At 37.9% G+C, this 25,147-nt stretch overlaps 1 protein-coding gene across 1 annotated transcript; it reads left to right on the top strand.

The window, feature by feature from the left end:
• The first annotated feature begins 6,010 nt into the window (after positions 1-6,010).
• Positions 6,011-7,186, top strand: ntf5 (neurotrophin 5). The gene is given in 1 exon segment (NM_001079556.1): positions 6,011-7,186. A coding segment is annotated over 1 exon segment (1,176 nt).
• Positions 7,187-25,147: the final 17,961 nt, after the last annotated feature.

The raw sequence follows: 25,147 nt of genomic DNA, 5'->3' as shown, positions 1-25,147 counted from the left end.
CTATCATCCCCATCGCTAAGCTAAGCTCCACTAATATTTTGTTCGAATACGAAGGCGTCCTCCTTAGAGTTTTTGTCTAGACAATTACAAGTATTAGGGTTATTACAAGTACTTTACAGTATTAGGATTATTCATGCTACTGTTGATGTTTTTATATCTGTGTAAGATTTTGTTTTATTTCGTTTTCGTTTTGTTTTTCATTCTTCCAGCAATTCTTAGTTATTATCTTATTCTCGGGTGTCAAGTTATTATTTGAATATTTCATAATTTGACAATTGAGGATCCTTCCTTGGTTCTTCTAAATTTTGGTTTATATACAGCTGGGTGATGAACACTGAATATATGCGTTTTTCGTACTTTTTTTCTTCTCGATATTACTACTTAAAGGCATTCTTGGTACTATAACTTATGCATTGTCAAGGATTCCCTTAGGAAAGGGATATTATTATTATTATGGTTCGATTTGCGTTAAATTCTAGATCGATTACTTGTCGCTTTTTGTTAGGGTAAATAATTTAGTTTGCAGGCGCAAGCCCTTGTGCGTAACAGTGTCTGCTCTATGAGACTAGGCTGATAGTATAATGTACTTTAGCTGCTGCTTATTTGACGTAGTCAGAGACTGGCAGAGGTAGGCTCTGCCTAAGGCTTGAAGAATTGTGATGAAGCATCAAATTAAAGTCTGTGCCTGGAGACTAGTATTAAGTCGGGCATTTTATCATGCCTTTAAGCTCTCTCTCTCTCTCTCTTTCTCTCTTTATTTATCTCTCTCACTCTACAGTCTGTCATTAGGGACTTTTAGATTTGCACGTCGACATAGCGGACTGCTACGTGTGACTGGCAGTGCCTTAAAAGGACGTCACAGGTAGCAATCCACTATGTCGACGTGCGAATCTAAAAGTCCCTATTATCAGACGGTGTCTGCATACTCTATATACCTGGCAGAAAAAGAGGTCATTGCCATGCCAGCATGGTGGCAATTACCTGTTAAAGGGGTTGTCCACCCTGATATTAAGTTGGTTTTATCAGAAGCAGAACACGTAAAAGTTTGAGCAAAAATCATATTAAAAATAAGAAAGTTATGAATTGCTAATGGTGCGATCAATCAAACACAAACTGGCAACTCTGAATTTTTTTTTTGCAAGTTCACCTTTCATTTGCCCTGTACTACAAAACTTCGAAAGTGTACATCTTCCTTTAAGTTTAATTTCAATCCAACATTCACCCTATATAACATTAGTGCAATTATGTTTTATACAACCCTTGTACTAAACAAATCTATTTCGTCATCCATAACTAAGAAAATGAAAGTTTATGAAAATTGTCTGTACATAGTAAATCGGAGTGGAGCTTGCATGATACATCACAGAGTTGCTAATTTGTGTTAATTTGTCGCATCATCAAAAATTCATAATTTTCTTATTTTTCATCGTATCTTCGCTCAAAATGTCAGTGTATGTTTCTATAATTGTTCTGCTTGTATTAAAACCAACTTTATAATATCAGGGTGGACTTCCCCTTTAACGAAAAGAGAGTTCTTGAATGATTGATTGACGAGGCGTCATTTTGCTGACGCAGGCATCCGTCAGCGACTCATGCGGTAAATGGCTCACCTTTTGAAAATGATACCGTACACAATGTCAGTTCAAAAGAAACAGTGCAAAGAATCCTTTTAATAACTGACGTATCGGCTACTTGTCTAAAGAGGGTCGATTAGCGCAGATAATAGCGTCTCGGATACAACGGGCTTGACAAAAATAAGCCTTTCAAACTTTTTTGACACCCTTTCTTGGTCATATGAATAGATGTGTTCTATATAAACTTGTTTTATATTCATAGACTTATTACTTTGGAAAAAATAATTGGGTCGAGGATTATGATGACATCTGCGACAAAGGACGCATTATTTATATTAGTATAGGATAGCTCGCGTTATCCTTTGCAATCACCAGGTAATTAGCCAGTGTCTATGTGACGCTATTTTGGTACCATAGTGATTTGCCCAAAAGTATACTTTTTGTCTTGAGTATCGAAAATAACATAAATATCTAGTTCTGCAATAATAATTTTATAATAAGCATTCAAAGATTTTTCATTGATGAAATAAAATGGATATATTTTAGAAGATATTGCCAACGCTCATTAAAATACATGTAGTTAAAAGTATTTGTAAGTCATTGACTCTGTGTACATGTAGTTCGTTTACCCGAAACAATTTTAGTTCCTCCAGTATTCTAGATTTATTACAAGGCGAGTTCTTAAATGGATAGCTGGTAATAAGTTGTCCCTAATCCGCGAGGCCATTGAGAGCTGTGTAGCTGTCATTAGCGGAGACGAAATCTGATATATATAAATGGACGTATAATCTTGTATTAGTATGATCAATCTTGTAAGAAATACCAGGTTCTTCCTAATAAAAGATATGGAAGCAGGATCTATTGTAATCGTAGAAAACATACTTTTACAGAAGAGAAGAATCTAGGAGCATATGTATTATAAGATCCACATTATTTTAAAAACAAATGGAATGGAAACATTTCAATTTAAATTGTCCTTTCCGTGACGTAATTGCTACGTTTGCAGTACTTTTGTTTTTCATTATTGACGCGTTCACATAAATCTTACCTCGGTCATTTACCATATTCACTGGATGTGCTTTTATCTTTCTAATCGCTTGTCATTGTACGTCCTATTGTGAAATTATATGTTTAATTCAAGTGAATACGGTTTTGAGAAAACAAAGACAACTGCACTGAACAAAGTAGATCCTATTTTTGCATTTTAAAAAAGGTGTTTTTTTTTAAAAATCCGCATACGTTGCAGCATTTCTAAGATTTTTATATGGGAATGACCATAGGAACAAATGGAAACCAATACCAAAAATGATTATCATTATAACACTAGCCATACCAATAATTACAAAAACAGTTATAGTTATGATACTAAAAATGGGGGAAGCCTCACCAGCGTTACTGCTCTTCTTCTTCTAAAGGGCCCTGCAATTATTATTGCCCCATGTACCCATTTAAACCTGGATGGAGAGTGGAAAATATGGAGTAATGTCTTGCCATATGACGTCCGTTCGTAGCTGGGATTCGAACCCACAACCCTTAGATTAAGACTCAAATAAATGAACCACTTTACCACGAACAAGGAAATATGTTGTTCATGTTGATAGGACTAGTAAAGTAACTTAATCCAGAATGCATTGGTCACATGAAAATGCATCACAGTTTCTTGAAAGAAAATCAAGAACAAAATTTAAACGTCGATTAGGAGCATATAATTCTATCCAGCCAATTGTACCGAGAGGCAGGGTGGTTTATGAAGGGTTTTAAGTAACAGGGACAGGTTTTAATTTTGGAATGACAGGTTTGAAAATCACATACAGGTACAATTTTTTCTCAAATAATGTGTCCGAAATACTAGAAGTAAAATTTGTTTGAAAATGTTTTAAGTATGGCTCCGATTGCACACGAGAGCATCTATGAAACCCAGAGCTTTACAAGGGGACTTCGCGCGTCATTTATATCAGTTCTTACTTCCCCTAACAAGTCCAAGTTGCATTATAACATATTCTATTTTTGTTTGTTGACCATCCTGACTCTCAATTTTGATGCAATGTTACAATAAATCGCCAGACGAGAAGATACCATGAGAGGTTGTCTGGAAGACAGTCTTAAAAATATTGGATCATGAAATAGAATTTTCGTTTAATTCTTGATTCGCCCCAGGCAGTCTGTACCTGTTTGGCTTTCAGTAGTGTAGCGTGTAGACAGCGCTCTTTCTCTACACAAATTAAACTCAACTCGACATACCGGGCTGTCATTCGGTGCGCCCACGGCTAATGCTTTATCAAAGAAGTTCCGGGTCACGCAGGGTCAAGCCATTTATGACTGTCATCTCGCTCAAGCAGTTACTCAATTCTGTTCCCAAGCCTAGTCCCACTCTCCCTTTGCAACATTATTATCATAAGCATGATATGTAATTAAGCACACTTCTCAGTTTCCGATTTGAGATTGAGCGGTGGAACTTTGTAAAATCGTGAAATGCCTGCTGCACACGAAGTTTGCAGGCCGAAACCATTGTCAGTCGTTGTGCGTAATATTGTCTGCGCTATGAGACTACAATAGGCTCTGCACAATATGACACAGACAGAGACTGACATATCCAGGCTCTGCTCAAGGCTTTACGAATAGTGGGAAAGTGTTAAATTGGAGTCTTTGCTTGTAGACTACAAACGAGGCGCCTTTTTGATTGCATTATAACCCGCGTTAACATGGCTAGTTTAACCTGTTTTAAAATCGCATATATGCCGTTTTTCCAAAATATTATTCACATCAAACAATTTGGATTAAAAAGAAAGAGGTTAAATTCCATTAAACGTATGTTCTTTTCAACAATATATTTGTAATACACACTGTCTGGTTATACGTTAGCATAAAGGACAGTCGACCCCGGTTTTAATCTCCAAACATGATGTTGCAAGTTTAAAGAGCATAACCTACAGCGGTACCTTTGCAAACATTGCAGGCGGAGACAAGGGCGTTATTTGGCAACTTGGCAGAGAGTGACGGCTCTCAAAGATGAGGAGGGATATAGGGAAGGATGGAAGACCACCTTGGTGAGATAAATTCGTGGGATAAACTGGTCATGGAAAATGAAAACGTTCCCATTGCATACAGTTCGATCTCCTACCAACAATCTATATTATTCTCTGCTATATATAAAAGAAACGTCCATTGTTGTTGCAAACTAATGGACTAAAGACAAAGTTCTATGGATCAACTGAGGCTGGTCATCATCTGTGGTATTAGGTTATCATTTTAATCGAAAAAAAATCCTTAAGATTGCGTAAATAATAACAACGCTTTTTTTTTCTTTTCTTTTTTTTTTTTTTGGGGGGGGGGGCTTTTATTTTGTTTTTCAACACAAATAATTATACGAACATTTATGAGAACGATGCCGTCGCCAACATTTGTCACAATGATACAAAATACACGAGATTGCTTGGTGAAGTTTGCTATCTCAGACGAACCGTTGAAAAGAGGGTTACACCGTAACACATTTATGCGGTATTTGGTATATACTGCAGGTCACTAAGCGACCATGACAGTGACAAAATGAGGGCTTATCCTGTCTGACTTCAGAGTTCATAAACGTTTCTGGAGATATGGAAACAAATTTGTGTATTCATTAACGTTCTTATCAGCTAATGCTTCAGTTCATTTTTATTCTCATGGGAACAATAATATTCTGGAACCTCGTTGCAAATTTGAGGCAAAATTGTTTGCCTGTGTAGCTGCAAGTTACATGGGATCGAATCATTGTTACAACGTGACCCGTCTTTCACTGGCAGTGGTCACGGTACGGACGGCTTGTTTTTTGTGTCATTATCGGGGATCCAGATAGTATCATCCAGCGCACTTGTGAATCCGACTTAAAGATCGGAGATTGACCGAAGCGTTCCAATAGTCCATTCTTTGACACGGGAGATAAACGGCTGGATCTCACTGATGAGTTTTATAGCTGACAATGGCTTTGAAGTTCTGTTGACTTACGTTCGCCCCACACGCCTACGGTCCGCTACAGGAAGATTGAAGTCCATCTTTCTTGGATTCATATGCGATTTTCAGATCTAAAAACTAAAGTATCGTATCATTTTCTTTAGCAACAATCTAGCAACAATAAACAAGTATTACGGTTTTTTTTTGGGTAGTTGTTTATGTAAGGGAACGGTACAAAATCACAAATCACAGAGAGCTTCTCGGAAGTGTGTCCGTAAAGATACTTGTTGATAAAGAGCAGATTTAAGCATCCCTCTACATTTTTAAACGTGCACGTACAACACGTCATCAATGTTTCGTTTATGTTTCCATTATATATTTTCCCTGTTTGTGTACCTTGTATGTTACCATGGTTATTATGTTTGGACTTGCTTGTCATAGACCTTAATGGTTTGTTCTTATAATTATTCCATTTTATCTTACTTAAAGTGAGGCAAGATTCAGATATGCACACGAAGATTTTTCTGTTGAGTAACATGTATCTAATGTTTCTTTATTTTTGTTTCCTTCTCTCAAACCTTGTCTCCTTATCTTCCTCCCTCTTCAAAACTATTACCAATTTTCTTCCTCGCCCTCCTCTCAACTTTCACCCTAATGTATACTCATTTTCTGACTTCCCATTCTTGTCTTCTCTTGCCTTCTTTTTTCTCTGCCACCCCACCTCTCTTCTATTTCACAATATACAGGGCAGTCTGCATCGGCTTCTGACGCTTTTCGTATTCCTCCTCGCATGGGCAGCCGTCTGCGGAGCACCGAGAAGAACGGGCGACGGAAGTCTCTCGAGATACAGTCCTGAAACAGAGCACACGAACTCTTTATTTTTCGACGATGACTCTTCGCATCCAATGGCTGCGATATCAGCGGTTGAAACATTACGACAGACGCCGCCGAAATCTCCAGAGGCTGAAAACGCGAAGGACACTTCAGCAAATGCAGCAGCGGCGGAAACGGTGGCGGCACCAGGGTCATCGCCGTCGACGTTATTGAAAACGGGTAGCGAGCCAGCCATGCGGATGAACGCAAACGCCGTTCCGTCTCCGCTGGACTCTGTCAATATGATGCCAGGGGTGTTCCCGGGATATATGTCCCAGAGGGTCGTATTTTCCGCCGAGCGCCCTCAAACACCGCCCTGGCCCGGCGATCATTCATTCAAGCCGGAAGCCTTTGACGAAGAGGGCGATAGTGCTAATAAGACGGATGATTCGGAGGTCGCACATAGTAGACGACGTCGCTCGTCATCGGTCAGTGACTTGGAGGAGGTATGTGAGAGTACCAGTGGGTGGATAGTCAAAAAATGGGGTACAGACATGTATGGACAAAACGTGACCATCCTTTCCGAGATAATGACCGCTGGCAACATTCAGGTAACGCAGTGGTTTTACGAGACGGCGTGCGCGCGTCCACAAGGCCTGCACGGCGTGCAAAGGTGCTTAGGGATCGACAACAACAACTACGACTCGGTGTGCCTGACAAAGTCGGCATGGGTCTACGCCATGATTCGAACAGCGAGAGGAGAGGAGGGGTGGACGTGGATTGCAATTAGCTCGTCATGCAATTGTGCAGTCAGACAGTTGAGTCTCTTAGAACAAATAGGGCGCCGTAGTCGATTAACGAGGCTGTAAGGCTTTCGGTAGAAGCAAAACATGTGCTCTTTATTGCTTATCATTATTTATATTTAATGGTCTTAAGTTATTGAAAATGTATGTTATATTATTATTTTGGTTTATATACATGTTTAAAGGATCAAATGACACTTTTGCTGGCAAATCATTAACCAGTGATCGAAATGTCCTTGTAAATATGGATGACCATGTGGGACGTGCAACAATGCATTGAATATTATGTGCGTTGTTTGCAAAGTACAGAATTATAAATGTATTCTAAATTATTTGAATAAGAAGTATGTTGAATGTTATAATAGCGCTCATATCCACTATTAAGCAAGGTGCTCAAGGCGCTCCAATATTCCTCCGCCTGCTCTAGCTAGGCTACCGGTTTCGGTGCTCACAGCATTTAAGTGATTCTTTCCTACCGGTACCATTTGAATACCTGGGTGGAGAGTAAAAATATTGATTGTCTTTTCAAAGGACACGAAGTGGGCCTTCTTGAAATCAAAACGTAAACTACTCATGAAAGTAGTTCTTAACACGAATAACGTTGAAGGAGGAGTAACGAGGATACTAACATACTGGAAGAAACAAGGTTGAAAGATATGCTTTCCAAAGGGCCGAACCCTCTTCGGAAAAAGGGGGCCAAATATGTTAAATGATGGTGTTAAAAGGCACAAACTTGATCGATAATTTAATTATTTGTACCCCAGTTCATCTTGTTGGTTTTTGGTTCCTAACATTCCACGAAAAAAATTCCTCAAAATTAGTCGTTCTACCTCAAGATGTCATGTTTTTACCTAGTTATGGTTGATTTTTCACAGGTTAAAAATTCGGAAAGTTCACAATGTTGCAAACCATAAATTATTTCCTAAAACAAGGTACATTAACCTTTAGATTTATGAGAATATGACATGTAACATTTTATTGAAACTGTAACGATATCATTCCGACGATATCCACAAACCTTCGAAATACTGATTATTTTAATAAAATAAAAAGTTTTAGCAGCTCAGTCAGGACCCGATAAATCAGTGGCAACAACACTTGTTAATGTGTTTTGCAGTTTGACACGCTCGACACCTCGCCCCCCCCCCCCCATCCCCACCACTTCTCCGCCCCGACTTAAATTAATGAATTGAAATAATGAATGTCCTGATTCCTAAGGTTGACTAAATATTATAATCGGTTTGTCACGTCTATGGGGGCCGCTTTATAACCTTTAACATGGTGTCTAGTTTTCATCGGGTTCCATCTTATCATGTGCAGTGAACAATCAATCCATTTCGGAGGAATGTATTCTACCGAATTAGCAATATTCAGTGATAATTTTAGGCAATGTTTCTTGGATAGTTCTGAAGGATCAATACCTCCGCCAACAAAAGGGCTTCGGAACTTTATTCATCAACTTTATCCGATCTGAATCATGTAAATGTTGACTATTACTTCGCAGATTTATATCTTTAAACATCATTTTTAAATTTTTATTTAAACAAAATATGTTTTAAGAATAAAAGTGTCCGTTTTGAAAATGTGCATAATGGTGCATTCGACAAATTAAGCACGGACTGAAAGTAACAGGTTATGAACTTTGACAAATAAATTTTGTCCTTATTACCAGAATTTTCATGTGATCAGATTTCCAGGAAGCTTTGTCGTTGATCGTGCCAAAATCAGTTTTGATTTCAATTTAATCGATATCACAATCAGAAGCTCTTTTGTCTACTCAAATATGAGCGAGGAAATTGTAATATCCTTTCAACTTGGTAGTCAATAATCACTTTAGAACCACTTAAAATTATATCATCATGTCTGCAAGAGTTGTGTTGCTTTCATCATATCTGAACAGGAAGTTGTTATGCGAAGATACAGATTATGATTTTTTTTTTTTAATCAGTTGTTGGGGTACTCTTAACATTTAGTTTAAGCTTCTACCAACCTTAAAATTCAGTGGACAAGCTTTCATCCACTCCTGTGGACGAGGCAGGAGACAACTAGAAACTGTGTGAATAATCATTTGGCTTGAAAAAGCCCACATTTAATGGACGGAACTTTCCTACAAAATATTTAGGTCGATAGAAGCTTAAACTAAATTTTTGATGAAGATCGCATTTGAGAAAATCTATTCCCACATATCTTATATCGATATCGATAATACTAGTTCTATTTGAAACCGTGTGAAGAAAAATATCTATGTCTCTTTTCGTATAATCCTTTGACGATTGGCTCAAGTAGGAAAACTTGATGTTATCACAAATTTTGTGAAGAGAAGCTGTGTATTGGGGGACTATTCCAGCCGCTCCCGGTTTTATTCTTTCCTCATATTTGTAGATTATGAGCAAATAAGTATGACAATCTATTTTACATATTTTCGTGTAAAAATTCCTAGCATAATAATGTTTATGTAACCCTTTTGTTGTTAATTATTAATATCAAACATGGAATTCCATGCGTGATATCATTCACACGATCGCAACTATTTTCGAAAGATCAATTCAATGGCAATTTCAAAACCAAATTTTATATCCAATATACATCATGCTCCGATTACGTAATGTAGCTTCTTATGTTCGTACATTTCAAAAGGTGGCGTACAGGGCCATTGCAATAAGCCAGTTCAAAGATACAATCTGCGCATGGGCAGATAAAGGTCATTTGTACCAAAAAGTAAAACCCACAGAGATGAATACTAGATATGCCGTCATGAAAGTTATGTAACAGTATTCATTTATGCACCAACGGTACATTCTATGATACGCAGGTGGAAGTATTCTTTTCATGAGGGCAAACAAAAGGTATTCATGAAGCACATCTCGGACTTTGGCAGTTATTATTCTAAGATGTTCAAAGTGGAACTTCTCCATGTGTAAAAGATCTGTGGATATTTGGGGTCATTTGTACCATGTGCTATCTGTAAACTCCCTTATTGCCTTAGGATGATTTTTCGAAAATGGTTGCGGTCGTGTTCATTGTAAATGCGGCAAGTATTCAAAGATAATTATTATGAAAGTCTAGTATCAAATATCAATCTAGTCAGTGAACAAATAAGGGCGGGAAAAATTCCAGCCAATCACGCCACTGGGAAGGTTAACCCTTTGCTTACTTGAACCTGGGGGTCCCTGTGTTAAGTCTATGGGAATTGGATAATTCAGTTGTCAACGGGTTAAATGCACGTTTTTAGCGTTCATACAGTTTGTATACTTGCTACAATATTACCGAAACGTATCCAGGCAGTGGTTTTTGTTTTGTGTAGACAAATGAAATATTATGATAAAGGGGTTCGTAATGTATTCATTACCAACTATTTAATCAAATGATATGGGGAAAAAAGAAAGAGTGGTGGATGTTACTCGTATCTTTCAAAGTAAATGAGCAGACAAGCAACTGATCATAGTCGTATTGTGTATATGAATTTTTAAAGTATAGGAATTATTTATTGACCAGTATCCTTCCTGTTTTATATAATTTATCTATTTATTGAATACCTCAGTATGAGGCTATGATATTCACAAGTTTTTCGATCGCACTAGCAGTGTCATGTATTCATGTGAATAATAATAATAATAATAATGCGATTGTACGAATCATGCTAACCGTCTAAACGCTGAGTCGTTAGAAAAAATATAAAAATGAAGTATTTTACCCAATAAGATGTAATGATATTATACTATGCTATTGTCAGCAAGAAAATATTAAGATTGGCAAATAAAACTTCTCTGATTTCAATGTTATACGTACATTTTCATAGTATCTTTTTTACCAAAGTTCGCGTTGAATATTGATAAACCGGTATGTGTGAATGTTGATGGTGAAATTAAAACAATGATAAATACAGCTACAATAATATTGCGCAAATAGCCATCTCAAGGGATGATCAAGGCGCCTACAAAGTACTACTCTTACCCTGGCTTTAGTCCTGCAGTCCAAAGGCGCTACAAGTATTAAGAGCAATAAAGGTAACCTTTGAATAACGTGGGTGGATGGAGAGTGGCAAATGTAGAGTAAAATGCCTTACCAAAGGGCATTAATGGCCCCGCAGGACTCGAAAAACGGACCCTGTGATCTCTAATTCAAAGACGAATGACTTGAATTAGATGAGGTTTTTTGTTGTTGTAATAGTGCAGTCCTTAAATGATTCTCTAAAGATGTAATATTAAAATGTAAAAATATTATTTCTTTCAACAAAGAACAATAACATACCCCTAAAAAGGGGACCTTTAATGATTTCACCTAAGAATAAAATACAGTAGAAAATATCACTTTCTCCCCTCTAAGAATATTCTGGTTGGTTGGTTTTATTTTCCGTATACAAATTCAAATACATACAAGAATACAATTTACAAATATAATACAAATCAAGAATTAAAAACGGCTGGAAAGCTCTATTCAGAGCCATTATCAAAATGGCTCTGTTCTTCCTAGAGACCCAGAATTTGCACCAAATATTTTCACAAGGCACTGGGCTTATAGCTTCGGTTCATAATCGGGTATAACAAAGGAAGTTAGTTTAAGGTCCAATCTCTCCTTAATAGCTTTTTCCCTTTTATTGAACATGATATTAAAGCCCTTCTGCACTAGTTTGGCCAGGAGGGATTCGACCTCCCTCTAAGGTCACTGGAAGGTGGTTATCTCTTTAAATCAGCTCTCAATTAACATAAGAAAAAGAGGATAATGGGGGACCAACAGGCACCGATTAGGAATTGTTTGCTATATAGAGGGCGCCAGTAGCTATAGGTATTGCAGTGGGGCTTTAAACCCAGGGTCAGGTGTAACTGAATTAATAGGATACATACGTATAAGGAGAAAATAAAGTGAATTTCCCCCTTCTCAACACAATAATACACATTACTGTTGACGCTCGTTATTGTCATTTTAAAGCATATTTATTAATTTCTGCATAATCCACCAATACAGCAAGTCAGCAATCCACCCTTTTTAACACTGTTCGGTAACCTTTATCGTTAGTAATTATATGATTATTACTTTCATTAAGATGATAACGTTGATGATGATGTTGACGATAATTATCATTATTATCATTATTATTATTATTATCGCTATCATTATCATTATCATCAACATAATCATGCTCAATGTTATCACCGTCGTGATGATGATGATCATCATCCCTATAATTTGGGGGAACTGAATCTCCATCCCACCTCCCCCTTTACACAATTTATGATCCGACCCTGAATTAACGCATTTGTTTCCCCATCAGATAGGGAAGGACAATTGACGATAGCTATCCTTCAGTTGTCAAACAAACTGAAGTATGAAATCAAATTTCGGGGGTAATCAGTTCAATCCAATCTCAACGTGTAATTATAATAAAATATGAAAGCAAATGTAATTTCAAGGCATCGGTGGCCTTCAACATAATGCATTTTTTCCGAAACATACAGTACCAAGAAACTATTTTTTTGTACAAATGAACGTAGATGTAAATTTACGTGGGTGTGCGTGATTTTATGTGTGTGTGAGTGTGTAGGTGGATGTGAGTGTGGGTGGGTAGGGTGCATGTATACCAAGTTTGACATATTCGAATCTTGTTGCTTGCAATTATCCAATAAAACACGATTACCGTTTGAATTTGATGAGATGAGCAAAACCAATATCATATGAAATTGCGACTATGAAATTCTTTTATAAATGTAATGCTTTCTGGTAGAAATTTCAATAGTTTAAACATATTTGTGGCTTACACCCAGTAATTAAGATCGATTGATCGATCTGTAATTGAAATAACAAGTCAGAAAAAATCCCGCTGGTTCCAAGATTTTTTCTGACTTGTTTTATTTCTTCAATTACAGATCGATCAATCGATCTTAATTACTGGGTGTAAGCCACAAATATGATTAAACTATGAAATTCTTGCTTTTGTTTTTTTTTTAATTTGCGGAATATAAAATGGTTAAAACTAATCCGCCTTTATCAGAACTTATCCTTTTATGTCAGTAGATAATATTGCAGTAGCTTTTGAACCCGGTATGATCTGCTCATGTCTTTTTAGAGAATACTAAGTATGCCATCATCCGAAAGGGAAATTGGAAGATACATGTAGGTTGGATATATTTTCATAAATCTGAATTGATCACCATATGTAATATACATGTCTAAGAAACGTCATCATATTCCCTTGCTCTCCATAAATCCTTTGTAGAATTGTGCTCTTTTTCTTTACCAAATAAAGATTTGTTTTTGAGAATCAGACACTTTAAGTCACAGGTTATATTCGTCGCCTTCATAGTCTCCTATTAATGAATATATTTACATATTGTTTTTCTTTATTAAAGCAAATATTCTCTGCCGCCCTCAACCATCTTTAAGTATCTGTATTAATATTTCACGGCTTCTCCGAATAGTCTACTATTAATGAATATATTTACATATTGTTTTTCTTTATTAAAGCAAATATTCTCTGCCGCCCTCAACCATCTTTAAGTATCTGTATTAATATTTCACGGCTTCTCCGAATAGATAGTGGTGCTAAGGTAGTGACTTCAATGCTAGATGCACAAATTAAAGATAATCTAAACATTTGAGCGAAAACGGACCATTATTCATGGTACAAATTGGGAAAAACTGATCTGATCGATTCCTTAATTCTCCCAACTATTTATGACAATTTAATTACATTTTAGGTGAATGGAAATCTCACAAGGCAATAAAATGGCTCTACATTCCATTCCAGACAATGTTGACAGATTATGTATAGCCTGTTTTATGTCTTTTTTCATGGAAAAACGATTGGGAAAATTCAAAAATGGTTGGGAGAATTTACTGTTAATCACTGTTAGAGGGTGTCATACATCGACACCTTCAAAGAAAACCATAGATATCTTCGTGGTTTGAGAATTGGTTCAGGATTTTTTTGCATGTCAGAGGGTTAGTACAGAAGAAGGAATAAAGTAAGTAACATTTTATACAAACATTAAGCAATTTTTTTCATCAACCTTCAACAATGTTACCAAGTCACTTCAAGGAGAAACATGTATCTTTAGAATCAGGCTCTTAACAATTGCAGATCGCCTTTTTCATCTCCTATTATCAATCGTGTTAATAAAAAATGCACATAAACTTATCACTTTATACTCTTAAGATTTAGTTTGGAGCATATATCATATCTAGCAGCACCTCCAAATAAAATTTTCTAAGTCTTTTTTTAAATATTTGTTAACATGGCAATAAATATTTAAAAAAAACTTGTAAATTGAATATAACTTTCTGAAGAACATACTCGTCCCCTTTTCCATCTCTTATGAATTTTATTACAATACTTACATAAGTATATCAATTTTACATTAATAAAAGCTCAAGTTTCGTGAAATGTTCATATCCAGTGCCGCCTTCAAATAATTTCGTTTAAATCCTGTTTACGTTTCTTGCTAATTGGATAGTGGTTAAAGAACTAAGAATGAAAGACTCGTATCTTAAGAAATCAAGCTTTTGAAAATTGAAAGATTATATGTATATACAACATAAATCAGACGGGTAAATCTAGCAATTAACCGTCCTAAATTCAGTTATCTTATAAATCGTTCGTTTCCCATTATCGAATCCAGAGTGGTGTGGTTCAAGCAAATAAAAACATGGGGGTAATGATGAAAGTTAAATTGTGCTTCAAGTGAGATGCGTTCCCAGCGCTTATCGACATTATGAAAGTCGTGCAATCGGAATATTATTATTTCTTTCTATATATATATATATTTCAAAATCATTCATTTACAGTTTTGTAGTAATAAACTAAACCCAAACGAAGAGGAAAGCAGGGTGAAAGTCACGAATCGTGAGGCCTGCCACTAACCTTTAATGTGAACATAAACTTAAACCTGTATTTAACAAAGAAAACTATGAATCCAAGACTCCTTACACACACACACACACACGCGCGCACACACACCACCAAACACAAACACACACATATTTACATACATATTTATCATATGTGATCAGTGATAATCGAATTCCAAATTCGAAGAGTAAAGTTTACTTCATTTGTTTATAATGTAGTAAACAATCGTATGTTTTTAATTTGACACCAATCATTGGAAATTAACCGATGTATATATTTAATGTACTACAGACATATCAGAATTATATATATTTTTTTTTTCATGAAAGTCTGTTTATTTCCTTCCCTGTTATTTTCTTAGACTTTCTTTAAGAAGGAATAATAGCTATCATAATGCAAATCAATCATCGAACTCGTTCCAACGTTTTAATGAGAAGAAAATGGAAAATACACTGCATAATAATAAAGAAACGCCCACTCCCCCCCCCCCAATACAAAAAAGGAAAAGGAAAAGAAAAAGAAAAACAAGGGAACGGAATAGAAGGAAAAAGAAATCAATTAAAATACATCAGAAAGTGTTTCATAAGCCAGAAATTTGAGCTAATACCTCAATGACGTGCATGCAGTATAATAATGGGTAAACCCTACGAACCTCTGAATCAGAAAAGCCATCTAAAAGCATAACATACTTTTCGTTACTAAGGCTTTCTCTTTAAAGGGATTGGGTATTTTTGTCTTAGATTATAAACAAAATCCTGGATTAGCTCAGGCTGCAATCATAATATAGTTATGATTGCAGCACGAGCTAATTCTATACTATAAACCTTTAGGTCAGTCAGGAAATCCCATGACGTTTTCAAGCCGTTCGCCCGTCTGATTGTCAAGATAGTTATGATTGGAATTCGAAATTTCAAAAACCGTTTCCCCAACGGTCTTTATAACACTACAGTCTATTGGGGGGGGGGGGGGGAAATGAGTATTGTAAAACCAGTCATTCAAAGATTTTTACATTTTTGAGGCACTTCATGGTCATTTTCAAGCGCAATTTGTTTAGGGCTTCAAAATATTATACCATATTACAGACGCTGTTAACACGTAGGGCAATGCATCTCAGATTTGGCATTGTTAAAGATAAAGACCAGTTATGGTCATGCGATTGCATTATGAAAGAAACGTTGTGAAATCGGTCAGAAAAGGTTGATCTAGCATAGATGTACTGCAAGGTTCTGGAATCATCAAAATGATAAGAAATTTGGCCCAGTCTTCATAAAGTTACAAGCACTGTACACAGAAAGATGTATACGGGACTACGGACACGTGCGCGACACGTGCGTTTTTATCTCTCACATATCAATAGATAAACTAATTTACCAAATATGTATCAAATAGTAGGCGGATTCCCGGCAACATTTTTATCATCATGTATTATTCAAAACATATTCTTTGACATGATTGGTAATAAGAGCTTCCACTTCATTTTTTGAAGTTGGGGATTTTCCACTACTGGTCTTTACCTTTAAACCATGCCTTTAAAAGTAAAAAAAAGAAAATAATATTACGAGGGTGAATGGACATAGAGGGCTTCTCTAATAATGATCTCTTTATTGTTGTCTCTTTAAATAAAGCGTAGCTAAATTGAAGTTTGATAGTGATTAAGGTTTGTAACAATGTAGGCTCGGTATTATATATATTATCAAACGTTTGTGTGTTTGTTTGATTGTTCGTTGTTGTTGTTTTTTAATTAGTAACCGTGCTATTTTTTTAAAAACTAACAACAAGCGTAAGCTTTGGTGAAAAATACGGTTTAACAAAGGAAGCTAGTCTGAGGTTCATGGTCTTGAATCCGGGGCTGGGTTTTTTACCCAAATGTGTAGAATGTTTGCAATCACGAGCCTCAGAATGTACAAGTATACATTTGTGTATAAATATTCCATCAACTAGATTTAACAATTCAGATTCTGACTTCTTCAGTCAGATTCTGACTTCTTCAAGATGCCAACATTCATTTGATCTCTTCATACACATATATTGGTAAATTCTATGATTGTCCTTTCTGTATGAGCTAGTAAGTAATATTGCGGCACAGAATGAGTTGCTTTCTTTCTCTGGAGCACACTATTCCACCCCACCCTCCCCTCCTCCCTCGATGACAACCCCGTTGACTCTCTCTCCCTCTCTCTCTCTCTTGTTTGCTATTCACTATCACAATTATTATTATCATTTTTAGTAGTAGTAGTACTAGTAGTAGTAGTACCACCAATTACCAATTACCAATTATGTAATTATACATTCAAACATACACAATATATACGTATGTATGTGTGAACACATATATATAAATAAATACAATTCAAAGAAATAAAGAATAAAGGTTGCGTAGTTTAATTGATCATTCTCTTTTTTCCCTTCAAGTATATCTATTTTCATGGGAGTGTTATTTCATTATTCATGTTTGTTTGTGTTTTGTTTGTATTTTGTTAGTATGAAACTAACAAGTGACGTAAATGTTATAACATTCTTCGAATTTTAAATCTCTCACATGGTATATATGCATGAATGTTATTGGAACTAACAATAGATGCGGAAAACGTGGATGAACAAAATGACCTAAAAAGTTCGATAATTAATTTCAAATTCCATTTTGCACGCAAACAACTAATTCCATTCATGATTGATTGTAATGATCAAAATAATTGCATTCTCACAAATTACTTGGCGAAAATAATCCCACACTATTAAGAACTTTATCCTCAGTAGTAGACTCACAATTTGGTTGTGCCTACTCTGTATTAGTAAGTCTAATTGCAATTGATCGGGTCAAATATTTCAGTCAATAGCAAGGCGATTCTACAAGGATAACATCGGGGAAATTTGTGTTTAACATAAGCAGCAGGTAAAACTACTGTTAATTTAAAAAATATATAATTTGTTTTTTCTTTTTGTGTAAGAAAAATATTTTCATTTCACAGGGCGGAAAACAAACTTACAAAAACTGACTTCATAAAGAATTCTTTTATTAAAGATTCGCTCTTTTTAATTGTGATCTAACTACTTTGATCGTTCTTTTTCCCCTGCTCATTTATTAATTTGTTTTACCTTCTCTCTGTCTCCCCTGTCTCCTTTTCTTCGTCTTCTTCTTTTTCATCTATCCTCTACCCCCTTACCCTTCCTAATTTTTTGAAAATCGATTTGGGAGCATGTGTCCAATATCCGTAAGTACAGGCCTAGCTATGTAACTAGAAGCTGCGTAACTAGATGGTAGTATAATGTATAACATCATCACATCTTCTTCAGATCCCACAAACAATAAGCGAGTTCGTAGTTAGGATCAGGTTCATTCGTTCCCCAATAGACCATTTCGTAGTTAGCACATGGTAAAATGACCCCAAATATCCACAGATCTTTTACTCATGGAGAAGTCCCACTTTGTGTATTTTAGAATAATCAATGCCAAAGTCATGTATGTGCCTCATGAAAAGCCTTTGTTTGCCATCTTGTATCATAGAATGTACCGTAGGTGCAACACATGAATAATGATTACATAACATGAGCAAGTATTCATCTCGGTGGGCTTTACAATTTTATCAGAAATGTTCTTTATCTGCCCATGCGCAGATATTATTTACGAAATGGCTTATTGTAAAACGATTGAGACGAATACTGGTATCGTACTCATGAAAGTTATGTAATCAGTATTCATTTATGCACAGACAGTACATTTATTGATACACAGGTGGCAGTACTAGTATTCTTCTCAAGAAGCAAACAAAATGTTTTCATGAAGCACCTCCATCACTTCGGCAGTGATTATTCTAAAATGCACAAGTGGGACGTATCCATCGTGTAAAAGATCTGTGGATATTTTGGAGTCATGTGTTCCGAAGCTATTTAAGAACTGGCTTTAATATTAGGACCACCAAAACGCCTGAAATGAAAAACTACAACATTCTTGGAAAGTTTCCAATCTGAGTGAGAAAAAAAACTTTCATTTATTCCTTCACCTCTAGTTCTCCTGTGGCACCTCGGAACAAAAGATCAAGATAAACGGCGTCATACATGTGCCTATTGTCAATAAAGTATTGTTATTAATTACGTTTGAGTTCGAAGTCTTTCGCAAGCTAGGTTTGAGAATTGTTAGTTTTACACGTAAGTTAGCAACCAGGGGACCGACGGCTTTATGTCCTCTCCGAGTGACTTGGTAATGAGGATTTATGCCTTACCAAAGGGCACTATAGCACATCGATTCGGTTTCGAACCTGGGGCCTCTCGGGTACGAGTTCACTGCTCTAAACTGAGCCATCGCGCCTTCGCATGGTTCAAGGATACAAATGAAATATGCAAAGGTTTGATAACAAATCCATCCTTATTATGTAAACTTAATTAGGCTACTGCTTTGTGGGCTGATCCAGAATAAGACCTGCAGGAAATGAATGAAACTGTCAACCCGATGGGGGAAACCCCCGTAAGTCTCCTACCGTTTAGGCCTACCTGTTTTCCCTCATCAAAGCTGCAAATCAAAGGTTTCTTTTTATATTCATGAGCACCGAATTTCTGTATCTTTTCATATACATGTATTAGATAAGTCTTGTCTTTGGAAAAATTTACCATTTAATTTGAGAATCATAACCCCCCCCCCCCCCGATTAAATAAGTTTTTAAATGCAAGTTGGATGATGGCGATGCCTACGTACAACGGCCGCATGCCACTTGACCGAAGACCAAATAATACATTATGTCTAAGATCGACCATATCGAAGATCCAGACAGTAGGAGAAACTTCACATGACCAAAAAGTATTTGATGTATACGACAAGTACGACACACAGAGACGTTTATGGCTCGAATTCACAAAGGAGGTTAGTCGACAAACCTAGGTTTATGTGAGTCATATGACGCGTTTCAGACCAAGGTTTGTTTGATCCTTGGTCTGAAACGCATCGAAACGCGTCATATGACGCACATAAACCTAGGTTCGTCGACAAACCTCCTTTGTGAATTCGGAGCATGGTGGTCTTGTTTATTATCTGTATACGTCTCGCTCTCGTGAACCTTCGATCCCAGGTCTCTGGCTCAAATGGCGTCAGGTTTTCTAGACCCAAAAAATCCTACGAACCTTTGGACATGTAGGCCTACAGACATTAATTTGCATCCGCGACAATTGTTCGTTATGTCTTTAAAGGATAAGGGCTTTGGTAGACCGAATAATCAGTCTAATTACTCCTCCGACCGGACGGATTTCTCTGTCTAGGGCTTAATTGGGTTGCAATGGGGTTAGAGATTATATTTAGATCAGAGTTATATATGCAGGGGCAGCGATCCGGGGGGGGGGGGGGATTTTTGTTGTTGAAATGTGCAACAACAAAAATGTTTAGCAAATACTGACTAAAGACTGCAACACCCTTTAAGGCTCTTTTTGTGCCTCAGAGTACAGCGTTTACACTAATAAAAATGAAAAAATCTTCTCGCTCGGTCACTTTATACGCTCCCTCGCATAATATCCTTCAAAATGTCCTAGTCAATATCGTAGAAAATGTGTATTCCGTTGGTATCAGGAAAGCACAGTTTACACTATGCTACCCCGTCCCTCGCTTAAATTGACCCCCCCCCCCCCCCCCCCGGTCATGAAAAAAAAATTGTCGCCCCTGTATATGTATGTTTAGTGTTATGATAGAGTTATGTTTAATCACGGAGTCAAGAATTAGTGCACAAATTGGCCGCAGAGCTATAGTCAATACCCATGTCACGTGTCACGTGTCGTAGCACCAAAACCACTCAGTGTTACTGAGAGTACGCGTATGCATGTTCCCTCCTTTTGAAAACACCCCCCTAAGTCCGGTGTGTAAATTCAATACGGACCGGATTTTTGTGTACTACGAGCCGGACTTTGGTGCGTGAAAAGTATCCCTTTACCGGACATTTGGGGAACACGCATGCGGTCATTCCGACTCCGGAGTTGGGGGGGGTGCAGGTGCGGATCCAGGGGGGGCCGAGCGGGCCTTGGCCCCCCCCCCCCCGCAAAAAAAAAAAAAAAAAAAAAAAAAAAAAAAGAGAGAGAAAAGGAAAAGAAGCGAAAGGAGAAAGGGAAAGAAAGAAGAGGAAGAAGAAAAGAAAAGGGGGAAGAAGGAGATCGGGGGCCGAAAGGGCTTTGCCTCCCAGGCTGTTGACCCCCCCCCCCCCCCCATAAAACAAACAAGAGAGAAGGAAGGAAAGGGAAAGGAAAAGAGGAGATACTGGCGTACTGATAGGGAGGGGGAGGGGGTTAGTGGAAATCAAATTCAAACGTGGTTTATTTCTAATTCCACAACGGTGGATTACAAATAATGCTGAAATGACATCATTTCCGAGATTTTTCCGAGATTTTTAGTAAATTATACGTTTGTATGTGTTTGTTCAAAAATGACAAATTCCTAAATTTGCAGCCAGGCAAGAAATGTGATTCTTGAGATTCCTCCATGTCAGGGCCCGAGGTACGGTGGGGATCGGGAGCCTCGAGCTCCCCCCCCCCCCCCACACTTTTTTTTGAAAAAGTATATTAAAGAGAAATAAAATAGAATGAGAGCAAGAAAGAAAAAATGGTTAACTGCCAGTGTTAACAAATAATGAGGCATCAATATATGCTCATCTGACCGTGATTAAATGCCTAAAACCTCTAAGCTTCCGTGGGCTCTGCCCCCTGGATCCCACCAAGGGCCCTACGGCGGGCCCTTAGATGCTCATCTGACGGTAATTTAATGCCTAAAACCCCTGATTTTGGGGGGCTCCGCCCCCTGGACCCAACGCCAAATAGTTACCTGCCAGTGTCACGAAATAATAAGGTATACTAAAAAAAATATGCTCATATGACCTTAATTAAACGCCTAAAACCTCTATGCTTCCGGGGCCGGCTTCGCCGCCGCCCCAGACAAGGATTAACAATCGAGAACGGTACAGCGAATCGTCTTTTTTCTCTCATAATCTTATGAAACGTGAAGCTTCCGCGCTTTGCGCGGGAAGTGGGGAACCTGAATTCAGACAAGGATTCAGAGGCGAGAACGGTAATACCAATCTTTTATGATTTAATAAAACGTAAAAGCTTCCGCGCTTCGCGCGGGATGGAGGGGGGATGGAACTGAATTCAGACGAGGATTAAGATTCGAGAACGGTACAACGAATCGCCTTCTTTCTTTTATAGTTTAATGAAACGTCAAAGCTTTCGCGCTTCGCGCAGGAGGGGGAGAGAGGGGGGAACTGAATCTAGACAAGGATTAAGAGTCGAGAATTGTACAACGAATCGTCTCCTTTCTCTAATGATTTAATGAATCGTAAAAGCTTCTACGCTTCGCGCGGAAGGGGTAAACTGAATTCAGACGAGGATTAAGAGTCGGGAACTGTACTACGAATCGTTTTGTTTCTCTAATGATTTAATGAAACGTAAAAGCTTCCGCGCTTCGCGCGGGAGTGGGGGAGAATCTAAATTCAGACGAGGATTATTTTCGAAAACGGTACAACAAATCGTCTTTTTTCTCTAATGATTTAAGGAAACTTAAAAGGGGGGAACCTGAATTCAGACGAGAATTTAGAGTCGAGAACTCTACAACGAATCGTCTTCTTTCTCTAATAATTTAATAGATCCAAAAAATTTCCGCGCGTCGCGCGAGAGGGGAAAAACAAAGTTCAGTCGAGAATTATTTTCGAGAACTGTACAACGAATCGTTTTGTTTCTCTAATGATTTAATGAAACGTAAAAGCTTCCGCGCTTCGCGCGGGAGGGGGGGGGAGAATCTAAATTCAGACGAGGATTATTTTCGAAAACGGTACAACGAATCGGTTTGTTTCTCTAATAATTTAAGGAAACTTAAAAGCTTCCGCGCTTCGCGCGATAGGGGGGGGGGGGGAAACCTGAATTCAGACGAGAATTTAGAGTTGAGAACTCTACAACGAATCGTTTTCTTTCTCGAATAATTTCATGAATCCTAAAATTTTTCGCGCTTCGCGCGAGTGGGGAAAAACAAAGTTCAGTCGAGAATTATTTTCGAGAACTGTACAACGAATCGTTTTGTTTCTCTAATGATTTAATGAAACGTAAAAGCTTCCGCGCTTCGCGCGGGAGGGGGGGGAGAATCTAAATTCAGACGAGGATTATTTTCGAAAACGGTACAACGAATCGGTTTGTTTCTCTAATAATTTAAGGAAACTTAAAAGCTTCCGCGCTTCGCGCGATAGGGGGGGGGGGAAACCTGAATTCAGACGAGAATTTAGAGTTGAGAACTCTACAACGAATCGTTTTCTTTCTCGAATAATTTCATGAATCCTAAAATTTTTCGCGCTTCGCGCGAGAGGGGAAAAACAAAATTCAGTCGAGAATTATTTTCGAGAACTGTACAACGAATCGTTTTGTTTCTCTAATGATTTAATGAAACGTAAAAGCTTCCGCGCTTCGCGCAGGAGGGGGGGGGGAGAATCTAAATTCAGACGAGGATTATTTTCGAAAACGGTACAACGAATCGGTTTGTTTCTCTAATAATTTAAGGAAACTTAAAAGCTTCCGCGCTTCGCGGGATAGGGGGGGGGGGAGATCCTGAATTCAGACGAGAATTTAGAGTTGAGAACTCTACAACGAATTGTTTTCTTTCTCTAATAATTTAATGAATCCTAAAAATTTTCGCGCTTCGCGCGAGAGGGGAAAAACAAAATTCAGACGAAAATTATTTTCGAGAACTGTACAACGAATCGTTTTGTTTCTCTAATGATTTAATGAAACGTCAAAGCTTCCGCGTTTCGCGGAGGAGGGAGGGAGAAATTCGCCCCTCCCTGCACCGACCCCCTCCGCATCACGTCACTGTTGGTCACCATTACGTACCAATATTTGGCTCGCATAATTTCAAATTTGGCCCCCCCCCCCTAAGAAATCCTGGATCCGCGCCTGGGGGGGGGGGGTGGGAAAGACGCCCGGTCAATCAAATACTTTGGGAGCCTATGTACAGGGTCCAAATAAAATCTAGGCTATAAACCCAAGCCCAGAAAAACCTAATCTACCCAATGGCATGATCTAAGAACATGGGTTGTGGCGGCGTAACAGAGACCGAACGCTAAAACTAAGCCTTCGGGTGTTTCATCATCTACCTTAGATATCGTTCATATGTATGTGATTTGCCGTTCTACCATGACGCATTTTATGACCGAGTTGCTCAAAAGAAATTTCCTAAAGACAAGTCCATTACAGAACTTTAAACAATAGTCTCCTACAATCATCAGTTCTGGTGGATCTATGATATTAGCAGAAAGCATTATTTTCAAATTCACTTACCTGTAGGCATACCTATGGACCAATTCTTATCATTGCTCCTAGCCTCATTTATGCTCCAAGCCTCATCCTAGACCAAAATAATCAGTCTCTCTATATCGTCGGTTGTTCCACCGAGACTACGTCTGGCTTCACTAGACTGTCGACAAATGTCAGTTTTATTAAAGAATGACCCATTCCAGACGGTTATTTCTGTCTAGCCTCATCCATGAACATCCTGCCTGAACTACGGTCACAATTCTCCCTAATTCTTACTGCGATGAGGAACAGGCCGGCTTTCCTAAGTTTTAAAAGCCAGGCCATAACCACTGGGCCCCGTGACACAAATTCGGAACGACGATTCTGAATGGTTAACAGTCCGCCGTGTGCATGCAACGATGATCTTGATTGGCCATTAACATTTTGCAATTGATTACAAACCTTTGTGTTATGGGGCCCTAAGCCCCTAAGCATTTTGAATAAGTTTGCAGACGAATCTCCTCACCTACACAGCCTACATACCGATTGATCATGTCTACAGCAGACCCCAAAAAATAAACATAGGCCAAAACCACAGTTCCTTTCGTAATAGTTCTGTCCACGCATACCCGCTCATTTCAGAAACCTCGCTTGATCTGTAAGAAACTTCGTAAAGTTCCTACTACGCGCACGCGTATTGTGTGTCATTGGAATGCACATAACAGGTGCATTAAATCGGCAGCAGGTGTTCGGTCTAGAAAACATGCATACATTTGCATAAATCAGCTGGTCTAAAGGTATACGCTTAAATACACTTGTCGATTTCGCGCATCATAAATGCCTGTCTTTTAACACAACGTCGGAAAGCTGTTCCGATTCTCCAAATTAAGTGGCTTCGTACAGCGACAAATGTATTCATAAGCGTAGTATTTTATTTCAGA

The sequence above is a fragment of the Strongylocentrotus purpuratus genome, unplaced genomic scaffold (assembly GCF_000002235.5).
Source record: "Strongylocentrotus purpuratus isolate Spur 01 unplaced genomic scaffold, Spur_5.0 spur5_scaffold_17, whole genome shotgun sequence".
Lineage (NCBI taxonomy): Eukaryota > Metazoa > Echinodermata > Echinoidea > Camarodonta > Strongylocentrotidae > Strongylocentrotus > Strongylocentrotus purpuratus.
This window is presented reverse-complemented; position numbering and strand designations above follow the sequence as displayed.